The sequence below is a fragment of the Nelumbo lutea genome, chromosome 2 (assembly GCF_056320005.1).
Source record: "Nelumbo lutea isolate HS-2025 chromosome 2, American lotus-T2T, whole genome shotgun sequence".
Lineage (NCBI taxonomy): Eukaryota > Viridiplantae > Streptophyta > Magnoliopsida > Proteales > Nelumbonaceae > Nelumbo > Nelumbo lutea.
This window is the reverse complement of record NC_142685.1, coordinates 4,153,305-4,165,136: the sequence shown is the minus strand read 5'-3', so window position 1 is coordinate 4,165,136 and position 11,832 is coordinate 4,153,305. Positions and strand designations below refer to the sequence as shown.

At 35.8% G+C, this 11,832-nt stretch overlaps 1 protein-coding gene across 9 annotated transcripts; it reads left to right on the top strand.

The window, feature by feature from the left end:
- The first annotated feature begins 1,463 nt into the window (after positions 1-1,463).
- LOC148868169 (kinesin-like protein KIN-5B) lies at positions 1,464-8,745 on the top strand. Of its 9 annotated transcripts, none has more exons than XR_016106780.1 (20): positions 1,464-2,120; positions 2,196-2,334; positions 3,054-3,151; positions 3,236-3,392; positions 3,476-3,545; positions 3,639-3,715; positions 4,233-4,286; positions 4,363-4,443; positions 4,526-4,637; positions 4,731-4,817; positions 4,894-5,069; positions 5,153-5,314; positions 5,412-5,519; positions 5,694-5,723; positions 5,865-5,948; positions 6,039-6,244; positions 6,946-7,047; positions 7,150-7,258; positions 7,354-7,505; positions 8,266-8,745. XR_016106780.1 is itself a non-coding variant. In XM_088968061.1 (20 exons), the coding sequence occupies exons 1-20, from the start codon at positions 1,873-1,875 to the stop codon at positions 8,482-8,484; spliced, it is 2,535 nt and encodes an 844-aa protein (XP_088824187.1). In that variant the 5' UTR covers positions 1,464-1,872; the 3' UTR covers positions 8,485-8,745. The 9 variants fall into 9 exon arrangements, 6 of the variants coding, with proteins under 6 accessions (XP_088824187.1, XP_088824189.1, XP_088824188.1 ...); XR_016106779.1 differs by having other exon boundaries at positions 3,045-3,151; XR_016106778.1 differs by having other exon boundaries at positions 3,045-3,151; positions 5,694-5,774.
- The last annotated feature ends 3,087 nt before the right edge of the window (positions 8,746-11,832 follow it).

Here is an 11,832-nt window from a genome sequence, read left to right as displayed (position 1 = left end):
AATTTTTATTATACTTAACTATAACATCAAAGGGTTGACACATTTTGACCCCAAAAGTTGAATTTTTGACTTGTCACCAAACAAGAAAACAACTCAATTTTTTTGAGTTGATTTTAAATTTGTATTTTATTTATATCATCAATAAAAACAAAATTTTATTGTCACACTTATTTTTCTTCGATATGGTTAATTAATATATGATTCAATGAAATAAAGGAATTCAATATCTTAAATATAAGACTTAATGGGAAGATTTGAATGAGGATAAATGTAGTACTTCAAATATATTTTGTGCCCTTAAATTAGAGAGGGACCAAATTCAAATTCAAATAGGGGGTATTCTAGTAAAGATTAAGATTCAATGAATATTAATGGGAATTAATATCATAAATATGATTCTTAATGTGAAGGATTTGAATGATGAAAAAAATGATTCTTTAAATTACATTTATGTCATTACAATTAGAGAGGAACCAATTTCAAAAATTAGGATATTTTAATTAAAAAAAATCCTACACTCTCATTCACACTTTTAAGGGTTTGGACTATAATACCAGAAGACATGATTTAAAAAATCTTGTGACCAATCAATCGGTATCATAAACGTGTTAACCAACTAAATGATATTTATCAAATTTCGTTTGATTGGTCAAAACTCTTCTAGCATCTTTTTTTTTTTTTGCATTATTGATTTTCTCTATTTTTAATATTAATATAAATGGATTTGACTATGATATTGAAAAGACATGGTATCTAAAAAATTTCATAACCAATCAACCAGTACCATAAAACATATTAACCAATCCAGTGGAATTTATCAAAATTCACTGATGGATTTGGTTTGGTCAAAACTCTTCTGATACTATGCCTTCCTTGCATCATAGTTAACTTGTTGAATACAACAAGTGCTACCAGCCCAATCTCCAAACATGCAGCCCAGTCCACCTGTGACATTGTCATCGTGAATTGGGATCTGCTCCTAACAGAGCACGCCTCACACCCGCCTAACACATGTTCCCGATGTGCATACGGCCAGCACATTCTGTGAGATCGGTGTGAAAACCTTCGTTGTTAGATCATAGATGGAGTTGCCATGCGTCAGCCTTCGGTCCTGCACGTGGTACTTACTAGCCTCCATTTCAATCGGGTTACTGCCTTGTGATTAGGACATTGAAGTCTGAACCAAGGACTTTGTGTCTTTGATGTTCCACGGTTCCGGTCAGTATTCGGTAGTCGGTTTAAACTCTAAATGCTCCATTTCATTGCCAAAACCAAAAAAAAAAGAAGAGCTAAAAGTGTCTGTTGAGGAATTCAGATCTGCGCCCCACAACGTATGTTACCAATACACGGCGGAGATGGGCTGTAAGACGTCGTGGGGCGCAGATTTAAACTCAAAAGGAAAGGTCTAGGGGTCCGTTTGGTTCGCGGACATAAAAGTGTCTTTAAATGTTCATTTTGAACGTTTATGTTGGGGCCCCCCGATTTTGAAATGCAGAGGAAGAGGGAATTTTCTGCTGCCAACGGCTATTTGATGTCTCCGTCTTCCTTCCAGTCGGTAGCCGTTAGAAATTTGGAGACTACGAACATAACAGCTCAGCTCCTCGTTTGAAATATTGCAGACAGAATAACCAAGGCGGTAAAAGAGGAGAGGAGGTGAAAAGGCGCTATTCAACAGGTCGATCCCTAGATTCTTCACATCAGACAATCTAGGATTCCGATCGAGAAACTCAGGGTGGAAATTTATCAGTTGGTTGTTTAACAAATATTTCTCATTTATCAAAGGGTGGAGATTTGTCTGCTGATGCTGGTGTAATTCCAAGAGCTGTACGCCAAATATTTGATACACTGGAGGCACAAAAGGCAGATTACAGTATGAAAGTGACCTTTTTGGAACTGTATAATGAAGAAATTACTGATCTGTTGGCTCATGAAGAGCATAATAAATCCGTTGAAGATAAACAGAAGAAACCAATTTCTTTGATGGAGGATGGAAAGGGTGCTGTATTTGTAAGAGGCCTTGAAGAAGAGATTGTGTATAGTACAAGTGAAATTTATAACCTACTGGAACAAGGATCAGCCAGAAGGCGCAGTGCAGATACCTTGTTAAACAAGCATAGCAGGTGACCATTATCCTACTGTAATGATAGGTTCATCTCAAGGGCATCAAGCCACTAATAAAGTTTGGCATTATGCAGCCGCTCACATTCTGTATTTTCGATAACAATCCATGTGAAAGAAGCAACTGTAGGGGATGAGGAGCTAATAAAATGTGGCAAACTTAATCTCGTTGATCTAGCAGGCTCAGAGAATATTTCTAGGTCAGGTGCACGGGAGGTATGCTTCTATTATTATACTGTCTAGCAAATAAATCTATTATTTTTTTGGTTATTGTCTCCTTATCTGGAAGCAAATGCAACAACTTAAGCTGCATAGTAGGTAACAAAAATGACCATGCTCAAATAATAATTATGATTTCAGATCTCTATCTCCAAGAGCATGATGAAAAGAAAGAGCCTATCTTAGGCACCTTGAAATCACGAGAAGAAAATGAATAAGATAATTATATATGTTTTTTTATTGATAACATACTAATCATGATCCATCTTAAGAATCTCATTTGAAATTTTTTATCTTTCCTCTTGTTTTCTAAAATCTTGTGAAAATTATTGGAACTTGCATATCAGAGGAAGATCTTCATTATTGGTAACTTCATTTAAGGACAATGGAGATGAACAACTCTGTTTCTTGATATTGTAAACTATATCATACATCAGTCATATAAAGATTTATCTCAACCTGGTAAACAGAGATCATCCACCTTGCGTACCAGTTTACAGAACACTTCATCAGCCTTCCATTTAAAGCAATTCAACAACTTAGGCATGAAATGTTTGAAATTTTTTTAGCATTATCTACATAGTAAGACTAAATGAATATCTTAAGCTGCTGTGTCCATTTTAAATTAAATAGATTAATTCTATAAAATGTCTAAAAGAAGAGTGCAAGCTCATTTTTATTTCCCAGAAGATTCAGATTGACAACAGATCTTCCAGGTTAGATCAAGGGAAGCAGGGGAAATCAACAAGAGCTTACTCACCCTTGGCCGTGTTATAAATGCATTGGTAGAACATTCTGCTCATGTACCATACAGGTTTGAACCAACAGAACTTTTGGCCTATTATCATAATTCACGGCTACCTCTTGAATTGCCTTCTTTACTGCCAAATTTATGCAGGGATAGCAAGCTGACAAGGTTGTTAAGAGACTCTTTGGGTGGGAAAACAAAGACTTGTATCATAGCAACAATTTCTCCATCAGCCCATTGTTTAGAAGAAACTTTAAGTACACTAGATTATGCCTACCGTGCTAAAAGCATAAAAAACAAACCAGAGGTTATGCATTTTTCTCCTCCATAAATCATTAGGGTTTTTTTTTTCTTCCTTCCTTCTGACAAATATATGGTTTGTCTTGTCAGGCAAATAAAAAAATGTCAAAGGCTGTGCTTCTCAAGGATATGTACTTGGAAATTGAGAGAATTAAACAAGGTTTGTTGAATATCTTGCATTAATGTCCACATTTTCCAACTGGTAATGGCTAACCCAAACTCATAAATCTCATCTCCAACAAACTTGATACAGATGTACGAGCAGCAAGGGAAAAGTATGGTGTTTATATTCCTCATGAAAGGTTTGCCCAGGATGAAGCTAATAAGAAGGTTTGTTTTAGCCAGAAGAAGTTCAGTTTCTCTACTATGATTCACATTGTCACTACTTTTTTGTGATAAAACTATATTCTGAGTATTATATATAGTTGGCATTTACTTCTTATATTTCAAATATCACATCTAAAGACCAATAGAAAATATCACATCTAAAGCACATAAAGGGGTAGGGGTGAACTATCATTTGTATACCCAAGTTAAGGAGATATACGATGTCAAAGTCAAAAAACATTCTGTAACTATATCGTCATAGATCTCCAATTTACTCCGTGTCACAACCTGCCTTTACCCTCTTAAAAAGAAAGATGGAAAGGTAAAATACTCAACTTGGATGGTTATGAAATATGATCATCCAATCTACTCTCTTGATTCCAGCAAATTGAAAATTCATTGCCCCTGCACATGTATCGAAATATGATTTAGCCAGTTGATTGATAATCTATATCCAATGTTCATTCAAGCTTTATAACTTTTCATATTAAATGGTAGAAATATCTACTTTATTGCACAGGCAATGAATGAAAAGATAGAACAATTGGAGATTGATCTAGACCTCAAGGGAAAGGTATAATTTTCTCTCTAATTACCCTTTATTGTTATATAATGTATCCATCCATGAAACTAATTTGTGCTAGTTACAGGAAGTTGACACATTTCGAGAGCTCTACCTTACTGAGCAAGAACAAAAACTGGATTTGGAAAGTGAGCTCAAGGAATGCAGGGTAATTATAAAACTGACTATAGATTGCTTCTTTTTTTCTTCAAACAGACATCTGATCTCAACTAAAAATCCTTGTACTTCAGAAAGATCTGGAGAATAATAAAAAGGCCTTGCAAGACCTTGAAGAGAACCACAGTAAAGCCATGTCAATACTGAAGGAGAAGGAGTTCATCGTCTCAAGTCTATTGCAATCAGGTTAGTCAACATATCATGAACTAGATCTTCTTTTGCATACATCCACAAACCATCATATTGTAACACTCCAAATCTTGTTCATATGCACAACAGAGAACTCCGTAATAGAATGGGCAAAGGATTTACATGCCAATTTTCAAAATGCATCAGACGACATAACTGCGCTGTTTGCCAAAATAGGTCTGGATACTCTCTTATCTACACGGTTATGTCACAACATAGTTGCCGATAAAGAGTTACCATATTCTTTTTGCAGATCAGAAAAATAGGATGGAAAAAGAAAACCAGGAATTGCTTCTGACATTTGGGGCTTGTCTTGATCAGAACTTGAAAAGTTTGCACAAGACAGTCCTAGGGTCAGTTTCTCAGCAGCATCAACAGCTAAGATGCATGGAAGAACATATCAGCTCATTCATTGCAAGTAAATGTGATGTAAGAGAAGAAATCATGTCATCATTACTAATGCCATCTTGACTGGCTTTATGTTTAATTAATTTAACTTTCTGTGCTTACAGGCATCCAAGGTCTTGGAATCACGGATTAATAAGACAAAAGACATATTTATTTCAGGACTGAGGGAAATGAAGGAGCTTGTGGCTTCATTGCAGAAGAAAGCTTCTGCTGACCTGGAACAAATAAAAACAACAATTTCTACACAAGCAATTAATGTTGAAAATGTATGAAGTTGGAAGGAAACAAAATTACCATATTTAGGCATAATTATCAATAAACAGTTCTTCATTGACTGAGATATAATACTCGTTTTGTCTGCAGTTTTTGGTCAATGCGGTGTTGGAGTCTGAGGAGGTTATTTGTGATATCCAGAGTTCCCTTGACGAACAAAAACAATTATTGGCTTTCTCTGTTAAAAAACAAGAGGAGGTAGGTCTAATTTGTTAGTTATTGTGATGTCCAGAGTTTCATAGTTGACTTTATCTCATTGGCTTTTCTTTCATCTTTTTATTGTCCCATATTTCATAGTATCTTTGTTATGTACTATGTCCAAATAAATTATAGTATCTTCAATTAATATTACTACTTTTGGGGAAACTGCAGGGACTGCAAAGGAGTTTGGCTTCAACACGAGTAATTTCAGAGGCAACAATTGGTTTTTTCAATAACCTTCATCAAATGCTTGTAACTTAATTCAAGCAAAGGACATAATTCAAAAAGACCGTAAGAGATGATTGATTTTGATTTGTGTACTTTTGGTGCCCACACATGCAGGAAGAGTGTGCTAGGGAGGAGAAACTGGCACTTCAAAACATTGCAGTAACATTAGCAAATTTAACAGCTAAGAAAACAGCTATGGTTAGTCAACTTTTCAATGATTTATCATTATTTCTATGTTTGTTGGGCACAAACAGCATTAGGACATACTCATTTATTTACTGTGAACAGGTTTCAGAGGCTTTGAGAAACATGAGTGATACAAGTATTGAAGAGAAGAAAAGATTGCATGAAGAGATTTTCAACATGCAGAAATTTTCAACTGATGCTAAGAAGGAGTGGATCGAATATGTAGAAAAGGTACAAGATCATTTCCTGGAAGACACATTCTCAGCAGCTGAGACCAGGGCCAGAATGGATCACATGATCCAAGAATGGTAAACTTTTTTTCTCTGTTTACACACTATGAATGAAACACATCATATGCGTGTTGCAGATAAAAAATCAAAGGTTTATGGCCAGTTTCTATACTTGACATATTTTATTTACTATAACATTTAATACTTGTACTTTATATACCTTGGGATTGCTGATAAAGGTGCATGAGTTTGGTTGGCTAGGGCTGTATTATGGATTGGATACATGTGCAAAACTTGCACATGTATAGGTCGTGTAAGTTGTTATTCCCACATCAAATTTCCTATAATTGTCATGTTTGGTTTATGACTAACTTCTCTATTCAACACATTTTATTTACTATACCATTTCATACTTGTACTTTATACCTTGGGATTTTGCTGATAAATAGGTAAGTTGTGTAAAACTGGAACATGCATCAGCCTTGCTGATAAAAAATGTCATATGGGTGTGATGTAGTATCCCAACTTCCCAAGGTGCAGTCAATCCATATAATTAAATGTGTTAATACTTGTTTGAGTAACTAGAAACGCATAATGTTTTGTTAATTTTATGGAAATACACTGGCAGTAAACATGAAAGAACGTATCATGATTGATTAATTTCTGTTGAAAATAATTTATATGAATGACCTGTATATTTGTCTTATTTTTCCGATGAATCGTGCATGATTGTTAAGTTAAAGTTGATTAAACAATCAAAACTTTCTTGGGTGCTGCAGCTTAAAGAGGGTGGGGTATTCTAGACAACAGTGGGGAAATGCTCAGTTATCCATCAACCAACTTAATCAAACAAGTGTTGAAGAGATAGCATCTATCATAAAGTAAGTTATTTTGACATCTTGGCTGCTTAAACTTTTTCCATTCTTTTGTTTTTCTCTTCTTGTTTCACTTTTAATGGAAAAATAAATGCTTCATTTTAACAGGGAAAAGATTTGTGGAAACCACACTGTGCTTGAAGACTTTATCTCCATATCCTCCTCTACTGATGTAAAATTTATTCTAGTGCTTGTGATATGCTGGAATCTGTTAATGGTAATTCTATTTTAGTATTCTTTGATATTTATTTAGGTTATCAAAATCAACCAATTTGGCACAGCCATGATCAATTTAAAAGACATTTATTGCAGATTCCCTGGTGCTGGACCATGAAACTAAAAAGGAGATGGAGTTTATATCAACCTTATGCTTGGATCAGATTAAATCAATTCAAATAAACAATGCTGAAAGCATATCAGACATCAGAAACCAAGCAGAAAAATGCCTGAGGAAAGAATACTCGGTATGTTAATTTTATCCTCATTGACTTTTAAATTCTTTCCAGGAATTTGGAAAACATTCTTAGTGGTTGAGACTGTCAGATGTGCTTCTGCTACATGGTCTCACTCCTTTGAACAGTAAATGTGTTCCATCAATAATAGAATAATGGGAAAAATAGGAAAAAAATATCCAATATAAGTGTAAGCCTCCTTATCGATGATTGGCTTTGTCTCGAATTCATTTAATCTTGGATCAGCTTAAATCAATTCAAATAAACCATGCTGAAAGCATATCAGACATCAGAAACCAAGCAGAAAAATGCCTGAGGAAAGAATACTCGGTATGTTAAGTGTATCCTCATTGACTTTTCAATTCTTTCCAGAAAATTGGAAAACATTCTTAGTGGTTGAGACTGTCAAATGTGCTTCAGCTACATGGTCTCACTCCTTTGAACAGTAAATGTGTTCCATCAATAAAAATAGAAATTTACTAGGTAATGTTGGTCTTCTCTCCTTTAGAATAATGGGAAAAATAGGAAAAAAATATCCAATATAAGTATAAGCCTCCTTATCGATAGGCTTTGTCTCGAATTCATTTAAGCACGCAATGGCAAGGCTCCTTGAGCTAGTAAGAAACAAGTATTGGTAAGTATAAAAATGACTGAGTTTTGCAACTATGAAATTGATGACAAATTTAACAAGTCAACATCTACAAATGAGAAATCCATCAACTGTCATTTATTGGAATAACTACAATTAATGCACTACATGTTTTAAATACAGGTTGATCATCCATCTAGTACACCAAAGAGGCGAGCATTAGCGGTTCCTACTTTGGCGTCTATTGAAGAGTTGAGGACACCCGCTTTCCAAGACCTGATAGCAAAAATGAGACTAATGGATAAATCAAAAGAGTTGAGCTCTGAAGGAAAGATCCAGCAGCGGCACCAACACTCTTACATGGACTCACCTAATAGAACTCCTTTTGCAGCTGTTAACTGACAAGCAGAAAAGGCAGAGATGAAAGCTGCGATGAAGTATCATGAGACTTTGACAACACCCTTGAGGCCATGATGAGAATGAAACAATTCTGACCAACTCATCAACTGATGAGTAGGAAATGGTCGTATGCAATACAGTATTTAACACTCTTGATGATGCAACTTGCTCATTAAGAGCAGAGAAGGATGGTACTGTTGGGATTACATATATGATATTTATCTTTTAATAATTTTGATAATAAATCTGCAATGTGCAACCAAATTTGAAATCACAGTTCCAACAAACATGTCATGGTCTCATGGAAACTAAAGAAATTTATGAACCCCACTGCCCATCTTAAAGGCAATTCTTGCATCATGGGCTTTGCCGTGGAGCCTTTTGAATCACAGACAGACAAATTGAAAATAGGGTTTTTTTATGCTGCAAGTGAACTGGTCAGTTTTTTTTTTTTTTTTTCTTTCCTTTTTTTCTTGAAAGCAAAAATGGGAGCTGTGGGAACCACTACCATCTCAGCTGCAGGGGTGTGGGATGCCCTTGAAGCCCACAAATTAACAAGATTATTGTGTGAAGCCTTCTTCTTGGATTGTCTACAACCACACTCATCGTGAAGGAATACTGCAGTGGTCTGGCTAGCTAACAAAGGTCAATCTAGAGAGGAGACTTTTCCAATACTTCCCCATTGGACCTCTCCTTGGCTATTATTGACACTATGTATAGGTCTCTTTCCCATCGGCTGTATTTTCTGTATACCCTAAAAAAAGGGAAATTATATATATATATATATATATATATATATATATATATATATATATATATTATTTATAATATATATTGTAAATATAAAAACAAAAATCTAAAGAATCAAATCAATCAACTGGTTAACCGGTCAGTTTTAATTCAATTTCAATTCACATTTTTTTTAACATGGGTACAGAAGATGTTTCCAATGCATGGTGAGATGTGCCTGTAAGATCAGTGTGAAATGCGTTGTCTGAAGAGCAAATCCGATTTTCTAAATACCATCTGAACGTTGTACTTAAAACTATTTGTCCATGCTAGCTTATTTCACACTGCTCCCCAGTGTTTGAAAACACCAAACCAATCGATTTGATCAGTTTGGTTTTCTTGCTTGGTTCGATTTTTCGGTTTTTGTTGAAACACCCTAGATGGCATGAGTCCAGGCCTGTGTCAGCCATGGATCAGCACAATTTGTTTTGTTTGTTTGTTTGTTATGTGGTGCGATGCAGTGGAATCCCAACATCTTTTGTATATTACAGGAACCTGAGAGAGAGAGAGAGTAAAATTTATGATACGGGAAAGCCATAATACCAAAAGGCTTTGACCAATCGAAACCCTTCCTGATTTCTATGTAAACGATGTAAACCGAGGTTGTATTGGCCCATGGGCCTTAACCCCTAAGCCCAGCCCAGCTTGAGGTGTGGGTTACACTTGATACGGCACAGTACTGTAAACATGCAAACCGTTCGATTGGTGGGCAGTCCTACCCGTTTTATACATATGACGCTATTCCCGTTGAGTGGGAATTTGGCTTTGGTCAGCGTAAACCCCGTTCTAGCAGCCTTTTTTTATCATGGTTTTCAAAATGGGATGGGCTGGAAAATCAGGAATTGGTCAGGTAATTGGTTTTAGTTTTTCTCAAAACCGTTGATTTTGGTCAGTAAACCACTGACTCGGACAGTTAATCATTCGGATGATTGTTTTTTTTTTGTCAGAACAGTTCAACCATTTGACCTGGTAATCAGACCCCTCATCAATTCGGTGGGTCATTTTTAAAAACTATACTTCTTACAGATTTGCATTGAGAATATCTCCCTACCTATGTATAAGTAGAGTTGTCATGGAGCCAACAGCATAGGTAGTTGAGACAGTTTTTATAAATGATACGTTAACATGAGAATGGGTAAATTAGTAATTCAGGGCGTGAATAGATGAACTGCCCAAAAACAAAATTAACCCGAGTTGTAGGAAATCTGTATTCTCCACATACAGGATTGAATTAAACTTTATGTGGAACACCTTGCAATTTGCAAATGGACTGACGTGCTCAGAATCTATAACAACACATTTTTAGGGGCTACACAACGAGATCGGCTTCCATCAGGGCAAGCCCGTGCCTATAGTGTTTCCAACCGCCTTTTGCAAATAAAGCAAATAAGCAGGGAGATATTCTTAATGCAAAGTTGCAAAAAGGCGATTGAAAACAGTGTGATTGTTGTGTAGGCCCTAAAAATGTGTTGTTATAAATGCTGAGTACGTCAATTCATTTGCAAATTGCAACTCGACTCACTCCTATGACATACCTGTGTGAGGAGAATCCAGATTTCTGACCTATGACAGCTATACTCGCACCTACACAACATGGTAACCACATATGGTAATATCTCATTTACTCCCAATGCACAGAGATAGGACTTTGTGGGTAGGCATGGGTAGTGTTCTTCGAAATAAGACACTCAGAATCTTACTGAATTAGAATCTTTTACCAACAAATCTCGATTCAATACCCTACCAACATGATTCATACATCCTACATATGAGGTCGGCTTGTGACAAACCTGTGCCCATACCATTCTAACACCCTTTCTCCAATCTTGCATTAGGAATATCTTCCCATCAAAATAAAGCACATAAAATACTGAGATATTGTCAATGCAAGGCAGCACTGTTTTTAAAATCGGATGGGACCGGAAAAATTGGAACTTGATCGTTTCCATTTTTTTTCAAAATCGTTTTTTCTCCCAAAACCATTGATTTTGGTCAACAAACCATTAAACCAGCCAATTAACTGTTTGAACCGTTTTAATTGTTTTCTAATTTTTCATTATTTTTTTAATTTGTTAATTTTTTATCAAAATGAGCTGACCATTCGAGTCAAACAATCAGACTGTTCGAACCGATAACCGAACCCCTAACCCATTCCATCACCGGTTCAATTTTAAAAACCATGCAAAACAGTAAAAGCTACTCCAACGGGCTTTGTCCTGAGCCAAACTCCTTAGAACCCACCATAAAAGGATGTGTGATTATGTTGGTAGGGTTTTAGGAACGCGTTTATATCCGGAATCGACAGTGAGTGTTGGACAATCGTGACGAAGCACTTGAATCTAAAATGTAGTGAACACCCACGTAACCATGGACGATTGGTTCGACTATGACACCGGAAAACTGATAACCAATAAACCAGTATCACAATGGTAAGTTGGGAACCAATGGTCTAATATTATTCATCAAAAATTCAAAATTCACCAGGGTGTGTGATTTGCTGTTTTGGTACCATACTTTCCGGCATCATAGATTTAGACTTTATGTTTAATTTCTGCTCCAGTA